The 22,202-nt window shown below is 34.6% G+C and overlaps 2 protein-coding genes across 2 annotated transcripts; both read left to right on the plus strand.

Annotated features, from left to right (window-relative positions):
* Nucleotides 1-1,041: 1,041 nt before the first annotated feature.
* On the plus strand, nt 1,042-5,783 carry LOC121419593 (synaptogenesis protein syg-2-like). The gene is made up of 4 exons (XM_041614050.1): nt 1,042-3,885; nt 4,089-4,430; nt 4,749-5,060; nt 5,440-5,783. Exons 1-4 carry the CDS (start codon nt 3,672-3,674, stop codon nt 5,781-5,783), a joined length of 1,212 nt encoding a protein of 403 aa, XP_041469984.1. The 5' UTR covers nt 1,042-3,671.
* A 7,830-nt stretch (nt 5,784-13,613) lies between these two features.
* On the plus strand, nt 13,614-20,753 carry LOC121420782 (protein turtle homolog B-like). The gene is made up of 7 exons (XM_041615417.1): nt 13,614-13,721; nt 14,733-15,026; nt 15,600-15,620; nt 16,425-16,658; nt 17,275-17,427; nt 18,136-18,170; nt 19,536-20,753. Exons 1-7 carry the CDS (start codon nt 13,625-13,627, stop codon nt 20,004-20,006), a joined length of 1,305 nt encoding a protein of 434 aa, XP_041471351.1. The 5' UTR covers nt 13,614-13,624; the 3' UTR covers nt 20,007-20,753.
* The last annotated feature ends 1,449 nt before the right edge of the window (nt 20,754-22,202 follow it).

Here is a 22,202-nt window from a genome sequence, read left to right on the forward strand (position 1 = left end):
TCTGAAATTTTGGGGATCTATTTAATATATATGTATGGATATGTATTGATGAGTGGATCCAATGAATTAAGTTAGTTTAGCAGATAGAGACTGAAGGCGTGTTAGTTTAGCTTACTTTTAAAACATTTTTTGATTTGGGCTAACGTCAAAGATTTGTGGTGATGTCTGATGAGAAATGGGGAATATGATACGTTGGAGTGTTGTGGCCCAGTGGATCAGTTTCCGGACTCTGAAACAGAGGGTCTTGGGTTCGAATCCCAACCATGGCGTAATTTCCTTCAGCAAAAAATTAATCCACAATGTGCTGCACTCAACCCAGGTTAGGTAAATGGGTACCTGGCAGGAATTTATTCCTTGAAACGCAGCGCGCGTAACAGCTGCACTGCTAAAGCCAGGGTAATTATGGTGCATATACTTTAGAGCGCTTAGAGACTTCTGACAAAGTAAGTGTTAAGCGCTATATAAGCAAGTATAATTATGATCAGCTTCTGGACGATAAAATTATGTAAGTTGATCTATAGATTTAGGCCTCGGCCAAGAGGTGTTAAGGTCTAACTTTTTAATGTGTTAAATGTAGATCTAGGCTAAAGTAAAAAAGTTAAAGTAAAAAAATCTAGCGTAAAATCTTGCTAAAGAAAACGTAAGTTAGTGTTAGCGAAACATTACTTAGATTTGGTCCTGGACCTGGTTCGACAACAAAAAGATCAGAAGAACCTCCAACAGTAGTCTGAAATAATTTAGTTGTAACGTTAGATCTAACTTAGTCATGTCTCATCCCAAATTAGATCAGAATCTGCACCTGATCATGGCTCAACATGCATTCTCGATCTGCCTTGCCCTTGGGTACTGGACCTGGACTGCACTCTAAAATTAGATCTAACAAGTTAAGCTAAAACAAATTTTTAGTTAAGATTTAACGTTAGATCTATCTTCATCATTCAAGACTATCTAATATAACAGATATTGACCTCGTGAAAATCGTGATCATATTTTCCCTCAGCGCTGCGCACTTCGGGAAAATATAACCCCTCGGGAAAATATAAATCCGGCGGTCTAAAAAATTATTATATTGCAAACCCCATCAGTCAATATCTGTTTAATATCGCTATGTATCCAAGCTACCACTGACGTGAAGACTGTCTCTTGTCTGTGTGTGTGTGTGAATGCGCGGTAGGGTGCGTGTGTACGTTAGCTAAAGGTATCGGGCCGCCCATTTAGAATGAACTGACTTGAATTGAACAAAAAATGACTGACCGTTAATAATAATGAAAAGATAAATAATGAAAGAAAAATAATCCCATGAATGCGGAAAAGGGTACAATTCAAAACTTCAAAGCCTTTTACAATTTTTGTTTGGTTCGCTCCGAAAAATATGGGGAACGCTATACCTATATGGATGATGACTTATTTTGATACTTTGAGCGATCGGATATCTACTGCACCAGTATTGGCTAAAGCAATCAAACTGGAAGAAATGTGGTATCATGGCGTGAAGTAAATTGAAGGCTATGAAGTTTCATTCCCACTTCCCCACTTTGTTTTAAAAATGCATTTTACAGTCTTAAATCATTGCTTGAACATTAAAATATTATTTCAAAAACCATGATAACAAAAAAGAAGATTTGTTGGAATTCTAGTATACATAAGTTGTGCCATTACACCGAAAGTTTTAACATGCTTATAATACTTTTCCACCCTTACGTTAATCACATTTTCTGCTGAAAGAGCGCCCACTTTACCAATAAAATAGATTCAAAACATTAACATGTTCACATTAGGCCTACCTGTCATGTTGATGGATGTTTGAAGTGTGTGAAACTGAATCCTTGTATCGAATAAGGACTTAATACAACAAAGGGCCATTGGTGGCTTTTCGAAACGGTGTATGTCTTATTAGATCATTTTCCATAGTCTACGTGCATTCATGATTGACCACAGTGTGAAGTGAGTATACGACTTCATGGCATTTCTATATTTGTAATTACTGGACGGCGATGGCCATCTCGATTCAAGCAACTTTTATCTTATCCCTGGTTGTAATCATCTCGCAAAGCAGTAAGTTTTTATTATTTTTGCATTATGGAGGTAGGCCTATCGTAGTGAATTAAGATGCTAAAAATGAATAGGATTGTGTGAGCAATACGAGTTTTTATGTGCTGCCTGTCACACATGAGTATTTAAAATTGTTTGTATTCAATTTTACCAATTTTAACAAAATATATTTTAACTGACTAATAATGCTGATTAATGCATAAAATCCCATTTTCGCGGTAAATCTTTTAATATAGCCCCAAAAAGTTCATAAATTTCGGCTGGGACACTTTATGATTCTCATTAAAATAAATATATAAAAAAACATGGGAGTTCATACAATATTTTTATTCATTTTGTTTACCTTTTGTATGTATATGGTCTCGATTGATACTATCATATTGCTGAAAGAGGCCCTTGAAAAAGTAAAATATAGTATTTATTTTCCCTAAGAACAAACAGCAAAACTACACAATATTCTATTAAAGTGATTAAACTACCCGAAAAACCCTTATTATTACCATTACGGACAAAATACCAGTATTTTTTTTCAAAGCTGATTTATACAATTGTATTGTCTTATTCTAAGTTTGACAGACTTTTTTTACCTTTCTGCTTATTAGAACATGTTTTCCTAGAATGTCTAACAAGTAAAAAATTTCGCCCGGAATGATAACGGATAGCGGCATGAGCAATAGACAGATAGATATTGAGACAAAAATGCGGAGCTATCCATTCGAATTGACATGAAAACCATACTTTATAATACATTTATGTAGCGAAACTGAATATAATATAAACTGACAACATTTTACAAAGTATTTATTTGTTTCCAAACTTAAAATTGATATCGTAGGGTGGCTCATATATCATAAACGATCCCATTGAAATGTGCAATCATTGTAACTCATTATGTTTTGTTGAGTATGGTTTGGTTCTACATTAGGCCTACGTTATATAATGAATGATTTAAAATGAAAAAAAAAAATATTTCCTAACCAGGTACAAAAGAAAAATAAAAATGACAAAGTATCCATTAAGCCATAAATGCAATTCCTTTGTAAACTTAACACTTGCTATCGAAAGGTGGCTGATATATATAAAAAATAACCCCCACTAAAATGCTCAACCCTAGTAAAGCATAATGTTTTGAGCTTGCAAAACATGATATCGGTCTACGTTAGGTATACATGTGCATTACAGCGATTTTTAACTGAAAGATTCTATTCTAGCCAGGTTCAACATTAAAATGGAAATTAAAAACAATATCCAAGTAACTGTCATTCGTTTGCATACTTAAGGGTGGCTGAAATATCATTAACAATACCACCACAATGTTTAATCCTTGTAAACCATTATGTTTTGAGAACGTTGAACGTGGTTTGGTTCTAAGTTAGGTCTGTGTTGTAAAAAAAAATCTAACTAAAAGATGTTATTCGAGTGAGGTACATCATCAAAGTGAAAAGTACAAAGGAATTCATTAAAAAGGATATTCGGTGTATTCATTACTTCAATCACCAGATCCACCACATGTGATCGTTATTATTGATGGCACGGGGATTCGCTACTGCTTTAATAACCTTTCAGTGACTGTAATAGCTGGAGATAAACACAACATCACATGTGAAGCATATGGAGCAATGCCTCCTGCACTACTGGAATGGCGTACATCTGATGATGTGGCTGTTGTTCACCAGGATCAGTCTAATGTTATTCAAGACGGATCGTACATCTCCCAGAAAGCCATGACAATCACACCCTCCAGGAAAGACGACGGAAAGAGTCTTAGCTGCATTGCATCACATCCACAACTACAATATGAACGTCTATGCTCAGTTCATCTCATTGTTCAGGGTATGTACCCCCCCCCCCTCCCCCAAAAAATACTGTTCTCTATATTGTATATGGGATATAACTCAGTTAAGAGGGAGATTTATCCAAATAAAACACATTTCCCATTAATGAATTGGCTTTCGTTAGCGTGTGGATTGATCATTGATCATTTTCCTCCCTCTTAATCTCTTTATTAATTTGTTTTCTTTTTCTTATCTTTTTAGTTCTGCCGAGGGATGTGCTGCTCTTTGCGACTGGAGTTAACCAGTCACATTCAACCATCCTTAACATTCAAAAACATTCACCTTCTTCAATCACTTGCAAAAGTATTGGATCATTCCCAGCGACCGAACTATCATTTTGGTTAGTTGGCGGTGGTGATGATGATACTCAAATTTACTCAAACCTTTCAACGACTCGCAGTGTCTTAGACGGAACTTTGTTTGACACTGAAAGTACTATAACCATGAACCCAGACAAAAAGAACCACGGAAAGCACATCGTATGCTACTCATCCATAGAAGGCGTCTTTGTTAAGGCGGGGTTAGCTAGACTGGTTGTTCTTGGTGAGTTTTTTTTTATTTCTTTAACGAAGTATCACTAATAGTTTGTCTTTAGATCCTAAGAAAACTAATCATGCTAACTCAAAAGGAATACAACCATAGCAACTGTAACATAGACAGAATTACAACTAGCTCGCTGCTGTATTTTTTATTGATATTTTAGTTTTAATTAATCTATCGTCATCATTATTGGTAATATTGACGTCATATCAGAAGACAATGGCGTTAGATTAACTCTAAGCCTGTTGTACGCTGATGTCATATCTTATATTTTAGCTTCAATTTTACTATGATAATCGTAGGTTGTATCTTTCTTTAAAGGACCACCGGACGATATCACAATGACTCTCCCAGATGACGGTATGTTTGAAGGAGCAGGAACCAATGTAACATGCAGAGCTCTGAATGGAAACCCGGCCCCCGTCATCTACTGGTACCTAGGATCAACGAACGTGACTGATAATTTATCCATGCAGACAAGCAAAAACATAGCCGATCTGTATGATGCTGAAAGCACGTTATTCTTCACACCCAAGAGAACAGATCATGGGAAATGTCTTATCTGCGTGGCTGTTCAACCTGACATACCCTCTCCCCGTTCAGTGAATGACAGTACGATTCTGGCCATATCGTGTAAGTGCGATATAGGTTTGAGAATGATAGAGACTACGGCGTGATAGATATGCTGTTGACATGTGTCTGATTAATGTTTACATAATGCATATTTCATTGTTTGAAACAGATATCAGAAATAAAATAAATCGTCCGAAAATTCATTATGCCCAGTTGAACGTTGGCCCAGCAGTCACTATTAACTGAGCCAACACCAAAGCTCCTTCACTAAATTAGAATCATATAAACCTAAGGGGCAATGACATTAAAACAAGTGCTCTTCCAAACAACCTTTGTGAATGAATTCGATTCTTTACCCCAAAATGTGAGTTTTGTCATCATCCTGTCTTGATATCAGTTCTAATTAATTTCCAAGTGTCATTGCTTATTTTCATTTCAGATCATCCCATCGTGTCTAATACTTTTCGAAGACCTTCAACGATAGAACCAAGCGGATCTGCTAGATTCATGTTAAAATGTACAGCTGATGCATATCCTCCCGTCATTTATTTTGAATGGCTCTGTAACGAAACTCTGATTTCAAACGACACCGGTAGCATCTCCCTCCCTGAAAATTCATCAGAACGCGAAACCATGACCTCCTCAGAACTTGCAGTTCAAACCTCTCTTCCTGACTATCCATGTATTTACCGCTGCACTGCCAAATCAAGATACGGTGAGGGAAGTGTGGTCTTCAACACTTCCATTCCGAGTAAGTTCAAATGTGGCTCGCGCACGTCTTAACATGTGAACATAAATCGCGCCTTATATTAATCATGTCAATGGCAAAAACATTTACAGAACAACGTTAAGGCGCAGTATAAACTAAAACAACCACCAGCAACAACAATTGGTGATATTTCATCAATTTGAATGTTTAAGAGATAGGAAAAAAAAATCAAAATAGCAATAACAAGAGGGAAACTTTCGTATATTGAGGTAATTATGATATTTTGATTTTCCTCGACTTTTTCAAAGCTACACCAGATTCACCTCCGCTCATCATCGATCAAAAGCAGACGACATCTTTAGCTCTCTTCGTTGCCTGGCAACCAGGATTCATCATTCAGCTCCTTTTCACATTTATTTTCAAATGAGGTAACTTCATCATCATTGTAACATTCACGCAAAACCTTGACTGTGATTTGCTTCTGACCCTCGTTACTAATTACGGCAAACTTATACAAACACCCCACTCTCACGATTCTCGCCACGATTGACTGTTAAAAAAAACGTGATTTTACAGAAAATAAACAGAAGATTTTGCAGAAAGCAATAACAGAATCATTCTGTAAATTCATAAAACAGGAATTTTTCTGTAATTTAACTGAACAGGTCTGTTTAAAAAGGGGAAAAAGGATGTTTTATTCAAGGAAATTTGTAAGATTCCATACTCCAAATACCAATTTCTTGTAAGATTACGCAAATCGGTAAGATTACAGGTGTTCTCGAGACTCTGCTGCAGGAACTTTTTTTATTTTGAGGATAAATTTTCTAACAGTGTTGAAACGGTGATCGCACATGTACACGTGAAGTGATCGAAGTGATCGTATCATATCGTATTAGATCAGTCGTGAAAATCGTCATGATCAATAAAAATGCATTGTTAAATGTAGATTTTTTGCGATCAGTAACGATTGAAGGGCCAATCAAAGCGTTTGTTATTGATTGCGAAACAATGAAACGGGGTATCAATGTCTTTGGTAAAATAAACTGGCTCCTGGTCATGGGACAAGAACAAAATGTCTACATACCAACGACTGTGTTAATAATTTTAGAGTGGAGAAGTTGGAACCTTCAAACATGTTCCGTTTATCAAAATGTAATATCTTCTCTATAATTTTGTCTTCAAGTTGATATCTTGCTTTTCTGTTATAGAATAATGAACATACACTGTAGAGATAGCCATAAACCTTTCATAAATAAGTCATAAAGTATCTGCTTTAAGCCGGCAACGCCGATATCCCTACCTAGAACTGTAGTTTGAGTGACAGGTGGTTATGCATTTGTGGAGTGGCGGACCTTTTCAGATATTCGAATATTGACTCGGAGATAATCTTTTTCTTATTTATTATCAGATTTTGGGACAAAATTTTGGAACACATTCTGCTTGCAAGGTCTTATTCCATCTTTTAAAATATTTTTTAATAAGAATTCAAATCAATTCATTTTCATTTAGTTCGTTTGTTTCATTTTTGTTATCGGTTTATCTACTTATTCAGTAAAAAGTATAATTCACCCCCCCCCCCCTTTAGAGGGGGTATTGTCGTCCCCACAGTCATAAAGTGTAGTGTGTTTAAATGGATGCTCCGGGCTAAAGTAGAATTCACTGAGCAAAATACCGAAAATTTCATCAAAATCGGATAACAAATGATAAAGTTATTGAAGTTTAAAGTTAAGCCATATTTTGTGAAAACGTCATTATTAATATTCAATAGGTGGGCTGATGTCACGTCCCCACTTTTTGTTTTCTTATGTTATTACATAAGGTCATATTTTTTTATTATTTCAAACCTGTGTGAATAATATGTCTCCCTTATAATGAAATTAGTTGCAGCAATAAATATATAATGCACTAAATCAGTTGTCAATCCAAGTTTTATAGTTCTCGGAGGAAAAAATTGAATAAACCTGATTTCATATGATAAAAAACACAAGAACAAGTGGGGATGTGATATCATCAGCCAACCTAATGAATATTCATGACGACTGTTTTCACAAAATTTTGCAAAGCTTTAAAAATTCAATAACTTTTTTCACTTGTTATCCGATTTTGATGAGTCAATGCATCAACTAACAGGTCGGTGCAATCGGTTTTGTTAATGTAACTGGCAGCTGTCCCGCCCTATCCCTTTCTTTTCCTCAAAGCATCTGATATTGCTTTACATGCTCCGTTTACATTTTCTATTACCAATGGTTTGATTTAGTAAAGGAAAAACATCCACTTTGAAAAAAAGAGATGAATCTTTAGAGGTATAAAGCGTTATTATCGGCAGTTTTAGTTATCACATTTTTGCTTCTTCCTATTTTATTTCAGTATTTTGCTCAGTGAATTCTGCTCTATGTATTAAGATATAAATACGTTCAGCCCGGCAATCCCTTTAATTGTGTGCGCCTGTGTGTGTGTATTCGTATTCAACTGGCGTGCTTGTAAAGCCATAGAATATTTATTCTTTTATAGAAACTAAAACGAGAAAGTGTCGAAACCTCTTAAAAATACGCAATTCTGCTAAAAGCGACCCCCCCTAAATGATAAGATTCTTGATTCTGAAAGTACTTTTCACAGTATACTGCGTTCTTCATTTGGACAGGAGAAATGAATTACGCACAAGCCAGTACCTTTACATGCACTCCGATAATCAGATTTTGGCTTGGATATTTGCCGTCATCACTTAAGAACCAATTCAATTCATATTACAATCTTCAATTGGGAATCATATTCTACTGTTGCTTTCTTTTATCATCTTTGGGGAATATAGAATATGTAAAAGTACAATTTCGTTTTAAATATAGTTTGAATATAGTCCCAATTCACACACATTTTGTCACCTGACAAAGATATTACACACTGCAGGAGATTGATGGCAATTCTTCGTTGTTAGTATTGTGTGGAAATTGTAAAAAAAGGGTAAGAACTTGTGCTATGATGAAAACGAAAGAAAACAAGAAAAATAAGAGGAAAGTGAAATGAAAAAGAAGAGACCGACAATTGGAAAAGAAGGAAATGTATATCAAATGAATGAAAAAATGATAGAAACTGAGATAGAAAACCAATAAACGGAAGAGAAAGATCGCTTTTGCCAATTAGTCATCAAACAGATGTTTAATATCATTCGACAATTTGGTCAGTCAATCGATCGGTGAATACGTAGAACTCAAGCATGTTTTTATTCAAATTTGTCTCGATTATTCTTCAATCACATTTTACGCACAAGATCCCTAATGAAAGAGGAAAATTCAATATTTCAAGTTAAAAACTTTTTTTCGGAATGGATCAAATTCCAATTTCCTCATGCGAATGAAAATTTGGTAGCACCAATCTCCTTTATTCTCACTCAGTCATGGGTACATTATGAACGTCGATGTGGGCTTTATATATAAAAGATGTGAATCATATATTTTCATTTATGTACATCCATGAAGAAAATTGTTGATTATGATAGCAAAAACTTTCTTTAATTACGGTTTCGTTTTTTCTAACATAGCCTTTGTGATTTTAAATGCAGTGCCGAATTGTGACGTCATCAATTTTTCCTTTTTCCATTTTGGCATTTTTAACCATTTTTGGTAGTGCATGATGCAAAACCCCGATAACCCAAATTTGGTGGAAATTGGTAAATGGGGGCCCAAGATATGACATCATGCCTCATGAATACATAATTAGTCCCATTGAAGTCAATGTACTATTGGCCTGAACAAAAAGTTAGAAACCAGGCCAACAATACATTGACTTCAGTGGGGATAATTATATTTTATGAGGGTCATATTCAAGGGCCCCCCCCCCATGACCCGATTCGAACCAAATTTGGATTGTTGGGGGGGGGTAGGTATAATAGCTCTACCAAAATGTTAAAAAAAACGTTGAAATACAAAAAAACAGTTTTTGTGACGTCATCACTTCGGTACTCCATATAAGGAATAACGTAGCCACAACATATTGCTATTATACCGTGTGGTTAAAAACAATGGGGAAAAATAGCATGTCTTAATCACCAATTTAAGGGGGAAATGTCATGCAAATATATTCATTATAAGAGTAAATTTTCTCAAATAATTTGATACAATATTTATGCGGTATGCCTTCACGCTTAGGCCCATTATTTTGTAATATAATGCTCGAACAAGATAAGAAATTAGATAGAGTTTGCAGATTATAAGTAACCAAATAAATGGAATAAGGAAACACGATTTTTTTTTGGTCAGTTCTGCTACCCTAAGTACTTAAAATCATACTTTTGAGGGAAAATCTTTCAGACCGTTCCTGGTTACAGGGGAACACTGTTTTCTCACCACTCTTCTCCCATTGTTATTCTTTTGCTACAGGCCTAGTAATATTCATGCGAGTCAAACAACTTCTGACCTGCGCAGCCTGTTATCGGTGAAAACTTCACAATGATGTGCATCTTCTCGTCTCTACATGGTGATAAGAGAGTAAGATGGAAACGTGAGGAAACTTTCGTTGCGTATGAACACTGCAACACCACTACGAAACAGTGTCAACCTGTTGTGCTTAATCCAACAAAGTACATTTTCACGGTAGATGACCACAGCTCATCGCTTACTATATTCAATTTGACTACATTTGACAATGGACAATATAATTGTATCGTATTAACTTTGACGACAGCCCTTTCATCTAATACGACATTAACAGTTCTAAATGCAGGTAAGAAAATGGAGTGTTGTATTTGGTAAAATGGAAGTTTAAATTCTAGCATTGAATTTCGATTACAAACAATCCTATGTTGTAGATAAATATCGGTAATGAGACAGTATGCGTCCTGAACTCTTCAGATTAATTGCTTCGGCGCCTTTAACTACTAAAAAAAAAATTGCTACTCTAAATAATTCCAAAGAAAGATCATGGGCCCATGATCATGAATAATAAAATAAATATTAAAAATTCAAATAATTCGATTCAACCATTCTTAACGTCTTATCAATGTAAGTTAGAATATGTTAAAAAACACAGAGTTACGATTGATCCAAACAATCCCAACTGGAATCCATGAATACCATATTTTTTCTTGAGATATTCACAATATCCATAGAAAACGAATACAATAGAATGATGAATGTATGAATATGCATCATATCTATAAAGTATCTTAAACACATTAGCATTTTAGATGTTGACGTTTTTGGTTGCCCACAGTTGTGGTCGATCGAATCAATCACAACTCTATTTAAGACGGGACTCTAAAGCAAAGAGTTTGAAATATGAGAAACCATTACGTAAAACTCTCTTATAGATTTATATAAATTAGAGTCAATAAATATTGCTTCCCTCCTCAAAATGCTTGATTTCTAGTACGACCAAATGCGCTCATCATCGTCGATAGTCTGAATCAAGTCGAATATCAAGACATCCAAATCGTTTTGATGACAACCGGCGAACAGCTCAACGTCACATGCACAGTACGAGGGGCACGCCCACCAGCTCTTATTGAATGGCGCACTGATGTGAACGTATCCGGGTCATGGATCAGATCAATGTAGTTGAAGGTGAAAGCTACTTATCTACCAGGGTAGCAACCATCACCCCTTTTAAAGATGATCATAGCAAATTAGTTCGTTGTCAGGCAATTCATCGTGAACTTCAAAATGTACTTCAGTCAGCCTTCTCTCTTTACATTCAAGGTAGTATTTATTTAATTTTAATGTTTCATTAAATTTAAAGATACTCTATCACCTCACTTTGACAGCATTCTATTCCTTATCATTCGTCTCTACATTCAAGGTATCGTTATTTTTGCCGTTGAATAGCATCTATACAGTACCGTATTTTATGACGTTACATAATTATCTACTATTTCAGAAAAAAAGGAGAATTCTATTCGAAACCAAGCCAGTTCATTTTCTTACAACTGTTGTACACATTTTTTGACAATGATTGAACAGGAAATTTAAGTAATACTATTTGAAATGTTTTCCGTCTTTCCCATCTTCGGAGACATTACAATATACAGTACATCCTAGCCAACATATTCCTATTTTAACAACCGACTAGGTGAGCAGGCGTGACCTAGGGCTTGATACACCTTTAAAATGGGCAAGCAAAAGAACGGGTATTATTAAAATGAATAATCCAATGAGAAGTCCTGTAGATCGTCATATGTGCTTCTAAAACATATTCACTAAAAATGTCCGTACAACAAGCATCAAATATTTTTCTTTAGAATAGGCATACAAAGTATATTGAAACCCTCCCATCATTTTGGTATTCTCAAGTACATCGAGAGAAATTCATCTACATGTGTAACAGATCTGAAAAATGTTTTATTTATTGTACAAGTAACTCTAGATACGAGACGGGTCTAAGCGCATTCTCATTTTATCAATCATGGCATTTCTGGGATTATTTTCTCACTGCTATCAGTGCTGCTATAATTGATTTATGAAGGAAATACTGATTTAGCTTTCCAATATTTTGCTTCATAGTCCTGCAAAGAGAATTACAGCTTACATCTTCGCAAACCATAACAAACCAAACTGGAACGAACACTCTCATCGTGTTTGAAAATGTTCCAGTAATGATTTCCTGTCGGTATTTTGGATCTCGTCCTCCTGTTGAACTTTCCTGGGAACTTGGACCTACAAAGCTTTCTGGTGGTATCACATTTACCAGTAGACCAATACAACATTGACAACAGTGCTGATGGAGAGATGGAGAGAGTAGTTTGCGGATAACACCCCAAAGAAGGGATCATTTCAAATTTCTGCGATGTTCGACACCTGCCGGGGAATGGCAGATTAATGAACAAGTGAGAATCGTTGTTTATGGTGAGTTTATTAAAGTTATTTAATATTTCTAATGTAAATGTCAACAACTCTTCAATTTTAGTATCCAGCGTGAGACATCTTTAGCATAAGACGCTGTGAAAATGTTAGCATTATTATTATTATCATTATTAAAAAAATAGATTAACGCCATCAACTTTAATTCAAATGCACTTTTGATATCAAAGTTAACAAATTAGACGGTAATGTTAACCATAAATATTCGTCACTGCCATATTTCTTTTTTTTCCAAAGGTCCACCAGACACCCTCCAGAAATACTCAACATTACAGGCCTACCAGGCGGGATCCCCACTTCAGTCTCATGCATCGCAAACAACGGGTATCCAGCTCCTGTATTTCAATGGAATCTGGAGCGACTGATCTGACCAACGAATCAGGGACAGAAGAGCTCACAAATGACAACCATAGAGTTATGGCACAAAGCGAGCTTACTTTCATTCCTAATAAGAAAGACCATGGCCGATATCTTACCTGCCAGGTACATCATCTTGAGACCCCGGTGGATGGTCGAGGAGCACACGGATAAAGATCACCATCACATGTAAGTTGGTTTTATCTTTTCGACAATAATCAATTTAATCAGGTACAAGTTGGTAACAAATTTTCAGTTCCAGTTGTCACACACGTCAAAGCAACATCAACTGCTGGGATGTTCTCTTTAGCATGTTTAGAAACTTCATTATACAGTATTCTAGGTCTTAACTGCCTATATGACGAGTAGTAAGATGTGTTTTTTTCACGGGTTTAATTTTGTTTCAGGATAGTAGTATGAAGCTTAGATCCTTTGTCTTCATTCGAGCCCATTTCATGCACTACATGTATACCAAATTACCAATTCTTTCATTTAATATGCAGATCCTCCAACCATCGTGGACCTATCGATTCGCCGATCATTATCAGATGATGGCAACATTGCTGTACTATTCTCCTGTCGGGTAGACGCGAGACCAAAGGCTTATTCCATCCACTGGGTTTCAATGGATCCAGAGTGGAGAATACTTCCGTGTCACAATCAATCAAATTGACCTACCAGAAAGAGAAACACTTAGAACAAGCACACTGATGATAACGAATCCAAAAGAGTACAATGAAGGAGAGTACTTATGTGAGGCAACGACACCACTTGGCAGCGACAGTGATGCTCTCATTTTAAACTTGTGTAAGTTGACAAGAATTCATTATTTCCAGCTCATTACGATGAGCATTTCAATGTGCAGATGTGATGAAAGTTTGCAGAATTATAATTCACAATAGTTCATAAATGACTATCGATTCATTTATTATTTTTTCATTAATTCTCCGAAAATTCCAATTAAAACCACAAGTTTACTTAGAAAATTAAAATGGCAAAATATAAATTAACGTTCAAGAATGAAACATATGCAGAAAAATAATAGAAAGTCAGGCAGGTAATGACATCATTAAGTATACCCAATATTATAAACAAACGGAAGCTAAACACATTTTAATCGATGCAATTATCCACTTCATTTAGGCCTACTGGGTCAATATAAGCAGTATGTACGATCGCAATAACTTTCACTTTGGCTTGCTATTGAACAAAACCTGGTAGGCCGAATTAAGTATTAAAAAAAAAACCAAGTATGACTTAAAAAGACAAGAGTGGGACGTGTTGGATTTAGGTTGAGTAGTGAGCGGCCTGTTGGCGTCCCGAGTAAAAAGGCCCTTGTAAAAGTCTCTATCGATTATTCAATGATCATAAGAGCGGTAATGGCATCCTCACGTGTAGATCAGATAGTAGACCAACAGCCTCGATATCCTGGCAATGGAATGGTACAGAACTAAACAACAGCACCCGTCATCAGATCCACCAATGTCTATCACAAGAAGAGACCTTGACTACGGGTGTTCTGATCATTTCTAATATTTCGTCAGAAGACGATGGCAACTATACATGTTTTGCTGAGACGACGATTGGGAACGATAGCGAGACGATGGTCTTTTTATATTCTGGTAAATCTATTGATATCAGACCGATGCGCATTTTCATTATTGATTCTCTCTTCCATCAAATACCCTAGAGGAATGTATCCTTTGTAACCTAAATGTGATATGTCTGTACTTTCCGGGTGTAGTTGATGATTGTTATATTTTACACTATTGTCTTATTGTCCCACAACCGTTAACACCAAGTCTTAAATTCATACAGCCATCCCAGATCCACCTTCTTGGCTCATCGTCGACCAAAACCAGACGACATCTTCAACTCTCTTTGTTGCCTGGCAGCCAGGGTTCGATGGTGGGTTTAACCAGACGTTCAATCTGGAATACTGTTCAAACGACACAGCAGCGGAGGAGGAAGAATGTGGTGTTATCACCAACCTGACACAACCACCCTTTACACTGGATGGACTGAAAGCGTTCACATGGTACCGGTTGGCACTGTGGGCAGAGAACAGAGCAGGGAACAGTAGCACTGTGACTGCAATGGCTTCAACAGCTCGTATGTTCAATTCAAGCAATGAGAGTAAAATTAACAAAACAAAATGTTAACTTAACATCTTCTCTACCAAAGATAATAAACATTTTATCAATGAACACACAGAAAACAAAGATCTTCCTCTTGAATTCGAGATAACATATACATGTATATATTTTCTGTTACAGTGGAACAATGGATTTGTGTCATGACTTTCATTCTTTAAGTTTGTTTCTTATCTTAAATACTATAATCAGAAGGATATCTTCTTCTTTACACAAGGCTTCCAGAATAAATTAGAGTATCTAGTGTAGAATATAAGGTTTGAGTAAACATGAACATAGTCCTGACATTTTTTTGCCACGTGCAATTTATCATGTAAACTTCTATTCAAAGTTTAATTAATGATCGTGATCAAGACATAGTTTCAGTTTATGAAAATGCTTAACCACTTAATATTTTCATAATTTGCTTGCATTTAAATCGAAACTTCACAAACCACAATTTCTCGCTCGAGATAAAGGACCACTTATGAAATGTCATTGAATCATATTTCTGTTTGTTTTTCTCAAATGTACTTCCTTGTTGGGCATACAGCACTGCAGCCAGAGAACTATGGTAAGAATAAGATTTTATATCAGTTACATTTTCTCTCCTCTTTTTCCTTCTCTCATTAAAACATTCACTTTCTATGCATACATGTATTGACGAAGATAGCCATCACTACAACACGCTACATGGATGTTGCAAATCAATCCTGAATGAATAACTTGGAAAACCCTGCTAGTCTGTAATATTAAAGAAACTTACAACTAAACGAATGTACATGTATTGATTGGGGGAATATTTGGAATGTTTTTTTTTATGAAAGACACTTTATAAATATTTAATTAAAAAAAAACTTTCTATGAAAACTTAAAAACGATAAGTTGACAGTTGTAATATTTTTGACATTTCTGTAATAATTGATGATTCTCTTCCTGCTTGATAAAAAAAATATTCATGATTTCACAAGGAGAGTAAAAGGGTAACGAATAGGCAAATAGTAAACATCGTTTATCATAGTACATTCAATGCACTAAAAAGTTTGACTTTTTTAATGTATTTTGGTGGGTATTTCTTTCATATAGCTTGGAAGAAATAGACGTTTGTTCCCTCTTATAGTAAAATCTCCCAAACATTATAACTCAATTGAAATTGTATCACGGGTTGGATCTTATTCATTTATTCTTTGTGAATGTAGCTAAAAAAATTATAGTGTTCTTTTTTTCTTCAGTTTTATGACTAAAGTGTAATCATATTAACCAATATTTAATCTCTCGATGTGTGTCTAGAAATATACAGTAAATTTGATATTTCGTGTTCAGGTGTTATTGTGAGGTACAAGTATTACTATTTTTTTCATTCATCTTCATTTTACAGGCGTAAGCATTACTCGAGTCGGGGTGGGACAAGTACTTCATATACAGAAAGCAAATCAGTCGTTGGGTGAAGTTTGTTTTGTTTTGAAGTCCTCCAATGAGAGCTGTGCTCTCCTGGATAAATCAAAGTGCATTTACCCCACGAAAGGCATTAAAGAGGTCAGCGTTGACGCGGTTGATGATGTTGTTGTGACCTACGGAAGAGGGTTATGCAGTGAACCAGCTAATATAACAGGTAACCATTTGTATTTAGTCTCCATCGTTTGTCTCTTTCAGTATTGGGATTTTTATTACAGAAAAAAAATAAAAACAAACAGAACCCTAATTTATGGTTAAATGGCTATTATTCAGCAGTAAATCTAAAAGCGAAAGAGAGCTGAATAAATGGCTGCATAATATTTAAATGAAAATGAAATTCAATTAATAATTACATTTTGCGATGTGCAAAATGTGAGGGAATGAATAAGCAAATGTCTCACTGTGTACACGGATTGAGGTATGTATAAAATGTTTGGGCCGGTGTGTGTGAGGGTCGATCAATTGCGAGCGTGAGTGTTGAGTGAGTTACATACAGTTTTCATCATGTGTGAGAGCTTTTTTTATGGCGACACAGTGCGTGGGATAAATTGTCTGCGGCTCATAAGAATGACCTGATACATAAACGCTCCAATTAATTTGTTCTCTTAAACAAGCAATAACTGCACCTATCATTTTAATAAACTAGAGTATTTCAAGCTCATGAAATATGGGACCATCATGCATACTAATATTACATTGATTCTTGAAATGGTTATAACATGATGATGTATTCACAATATCTCATTGGTCGGGGTTTTACCCTCTCATCCTAGATCAACCTGGTCCGACAGTTCCATCAAGTGATCAAGGAACTCCTTACATGATAATTGCTATTGGTGTGATTGCTTCAATCAGCGTCATCATAGTAATCTCACTTGGTCTCACGTACTTTTATGGATTGATGTGCTGTACCAAACGGAAAAAAGGTATGTTTCAGAGAAAATGATTTACCCCTACCAATATTCATCACTAAAGTATTAAAAATAAATATGTCCATTTCCAAAGTTATCATCCCAAATCTCGATTTATAGTGACAATATTTTTTTCTTCCAAACTTGTCATTCATTTCACTATTTGATTTAACACTCAATATCAGTTTGTTTGTATGTTGTTGTATTTTTTTTCTTTCTTGTGATTCCAGCATCTTTCGGAATGTTAATGTCCACAAATCCATGACGTAACGAAATTTTCATGTAATAAAATAAGTAAGAAGAACAACCACCTTTTAATACATAGAAAATATAATATAGACAACAGCCATTCTTAGTTAATAACCGACATGAACGACGTGTTTGATGATAAATTGAAAAGTGGTGTTTTTCAGTTTTTTTCTCAAAACGATAAGAATGAGTGCATGGTTATGTTTTAACGTATTGTTTGTATGTGCTCTGTATATCATTCTTATTTTTTTTTAGAAAGGAACAAGTAAAATCTTAATATCAATAAAATATGTTAGTTGTGTGGTAATTTTGGATTACAAACTGTTCATCAGAGTTTTAAATGCAGTCGAGATTCAAGATTCAGGCGAATAGAACATGTATCTGACCATGTAATAAACCTTTTTTCAATTGTTTAATCATTTAGTTATTGAGCTGACGATTTCATATCCTGGATTTTTATGCATTCCATTACAGCCAACCAAAATGCAACTCAACATCAAGACAGTATGGTATGTTCCTTATTATCTCCTTGTATTTTTATAAACATTATACTGAATAATGTCTTCATTATTAGGTATTTTTTTCTAGGTAAAAAAAGTCATATAAAGTGGAAATTAAGAGTTAATATGAAAATGGTTCAACTTTTACTTTATTATAATAATATTAATGTATTTGCATACCTGGGTGTAAACAGTGTATTGATATCAGTATGATTTTTTTTCTCCTTGTTTCGTATTATGTTTTTGTTTACTTATTTAGTATCGTTAAAAATCCATTGGACAATATAGTTATCGGCACAATAGATATCTAAGCAATTTATTGGTTTTTCGATTACGTCCTTCACATCTTTATACAAACATTCCAATTAAGATGTATTTTAAGAATGCTTTTTACGTTCCCGATATAACATGGTTTGTACAAATGCCCAGACATTGAATACAAAAAAAAAACAAGAATACAAAGAGAGCTTAGTCTGTAGCAAAATATTACTCGGGAGTGATGAAATTGTGACCATCCTCAGTGTATTCCCAATTGTTTTTTAAGTACCCTTTTTTATCATGTGGATACTTCGTCAAGTGCTCATAATTTTTTGTGCCTTTTTTACATTGTGTGGTAATTTGTTATTGTGCTCAGTATTTTTGAACCTTTGTTAAGATTCTGAAATGCTCCTGACAAACTTGATTTACCAAACTATTTTATTTTTATCAATAGTGCATAATCATATAATCACATATAATCACATATCCTCCTTTCACAACATATAGTATATATATGTATGTATATATATATAAGAATCAAGACATGGATGCTAGACGTAGCTTTCAAAGGTATCTCATGTTATTTAATGCTAGCTTTAGAACAAAACCATACAAATAAAATCGTAATAACAACAAAATAAATAAATAGTAACAAAAGGTACAGAAGGATAACAGTAACTTAACAAAATAAAGAGTAGGTAATGATTTAAACAAGATGATTAAGTACAATAGAAAAGGATTTGTGTAACTTAAACTGCGAAGAAAGACAAAGACAAAGAAATGACGTAGTCTAACGCCCATGCCAGGATTTTTTTATGCCTACATAGAACATGACACGCTGCCACACACGTTGTGCAAAAGTCCCTCTTCCTTTATATATGTATATATCTATAAATATATGCATATATATGTATATAAATATATATATGTGTGTGTGTGTGTGCATTGTTTTTGTGAGGAGGGGGTAAAAATTTGCCTGTAGATTAGAGTCGTAGTAAATGAGATGACAACTACTACCCCATAAAATATGGCCTAAGTGAACATTGGGGGTAACTAAATCATTACTAGGAGATAGTCTCGATCTGTCCATAAATCCCATTTATTTTGTTATCACAGGAGGGACAAGGAATCTATACTGAACTCGCAAAGGACAGACAATCGCACTCCTCGGGGCCAGGTACGAGCTACTACATGGACCTAAAGCCTACCAATCCTACATCAACCGCCGTAGCAACCTCCGACGGCAGGGGAGATCATGACTATGATACGCCCAATGTTTCTAATACCGCATATATGGATGCAGACAGTAAAGACGAACACAGACCAAACCATGACTACGTAAGCCCCAGTTCTTCTCCAAAGGGTTCTGAAAGTCATTATATGAATACCGACGGTATGGTACTTGAGGGTGAGTCTGATGGCCATCAGTCCATCAACCATCTGTACACGGGAGAAGGAGATGGAGATGAGACTACGACTCACATCTATATGGACATGAAACCTATGCAGATGCCGTCAACTTCTCTTGGTGTGTCTTCCGTGGAAGATGATATACCGGATGAAGAAGTTGTGTATGCCAACACATGATAAATTATATAAATTTGCCACTCATGAAACCGGGGGATATTTTGTTCTTTCGTACGAAAAAAAAGTCGTTAATCACCTAAGATTTCCTCAAAATGAAAGTAGGAACTCAAGTTAAAATTGAAAATAAGCCATGCCTAAAACGATAGAGAAAGGACAATTTGTCATAGATCTAGAAATCCCTTTAATGCTCCAAAAGAGACACAATAAAAACCTTTAGTTCAGTTTGTATTGGTGGCAAAGTTTGTAATATTCAATTCAGAAGTTCAGTATATTCCATCCGTTTGTTTGATTCGATTCCTTCATCTATATATGCACGTTTGATTCAAGTACCATCCTCAAATTTGATGCTTCATATTTTATCTTTAGGATCTACATGTAGTATTTGTCTGATTAAACACTTAAACACTTTTTTACACGTATGAATCACATGCATGTCATGTAACTTTATTAAATTAATGATGAAGAAAAATCCGTATTAATCGAAAATATTTTCCAGTGACAAATACGTTTTCTACGCTTTTCCTGATAAGAAGGAAACAAATATTATGGCATTGCTGTCATTTATTTAACACATGCTTTCTGTACATAAATCCATCGATTGAACGTCTTCACCTAAGCGTTAATTGAATCATGCAGAGTATAAATATGTATTTTGTTGTTGCACATGTTTAAACATGTACATATTTACTGAAGCACCAAAATATCTTGTCGAATTAACAGACGAATTTTTAATTTTTTTTATATATCATCGATTTTTTTTATCATTTTGATATAAATTTTGAATTAGAACATATGCAATATAATTAATCACGGATTATGTTACCATGACTATGGCGTTTCTAAATTAAGACTTAGAGTGATGTTGTATGATGTCTTTGGTGTTTCTTCTACCAAAACACCAACGATTTAATTTAACAAAGGTTTCTTAATGAACAAAAAAAAAATGTTTCAACACGAAATAAAGTTGTAAAATATCATATGCATATATCTATAAATAAGTAAATACGGTTATTAGTGTAATTTTTGCTATCTAATGAAACTCATATTAATCTAGAAGAGATACCGTTGTGAACTGCATCTATTAAATAATGATGATATTAAGGTGATTTGTTTTAAATATATCAACCCAATTACAAATACCATTAATGCTGCATTGCTATGATACTGCACGGATAAGCGTTACTTGCCATATATTTTATTGCAATTTAGAAATAAGTAATCTATGATGAATTGCATTAGTTCAATACTGTACTAACTTGTTAGGTATATATTCTACAAACAAGTGAAATAATAAGTTTTTTTATATTAAACTTCACAATATCTAATTGTTGAAATTAACTATGAATATTACATTGTAGAATAGTGTCCGATATTTTACCATTTGACATGAAACTCTTGTAGATAAATTTCTGCTGCATGAATAATTTTTCTTTTAATTAACGAAGTCATTATTCATTCACTGTATTATACCAGTTAAATTAGGCATACTAATATACGGGATAAGTAATACGTTTAAATGAAAATAACCCAATCTTAATGAACAATTTTGATTATTAACAAGCATCATCATTCAAATGTACTCTAATTTTGTGTAGACATGATAGAAGCTTAATAACACACTGTAGTTTTTAACATTTATATTATTCATTACTATTATAAATCACGTGCGAAATTCCATTGGTAGACAAAGATGTATCTGATGAAAAAGTTGGATTATCGATAAACTTTATCATGAAAAATATACTCTATAATGCGCTCACATGGTGTGAGCTAAATAATGCACCTTATTTTTTTACATTTAGATTCTTCATACTATTACAGTCCTTTCATCATTCCATTGGTAGACAAAGTTGTATAAAGTATGTAGCAGTTGTTAATTTTTCATCATTAATTCATATAATGAAAATGGTATGTGGTAGATATCGTTGATTTTTCCAATCATGTACAGTCATGTGCCAGATTCATTCTTTTCCTCCCATTGGATGCAAAATGCGTGACTCTTCTATTATTATTCTGTCATGTCTATGAAGAAGTGATTTTTTCCTTTGCATCAACTCTTTGTTTTAAACGGTCATAACTCTGAACATCGTGACGCAAATAAAATTGCAAAATAAAAAAGGAAAAATAATCTTGATTATCCATTGCAAGTATTTGGGTTCACAGTTGCCTGGGCGATACTCTGACCTGTGCATCATT

The sequence above is a fragment of the Lytechinus variegatus genome, chromosome 8 (assembly GCF_018143015.1).
Source record: "Lytechinus variegatus isolate NC3 chromosome 8, Lvar_3.0, whole genome shotgun sequence".
Lineage (NCBI taxonomy): Eukaryota > Metazoa > Echinodermata > Echinoidea > Temnopleuroida > Toxopneustidae > Lytechinus > Lytechinus variegatus.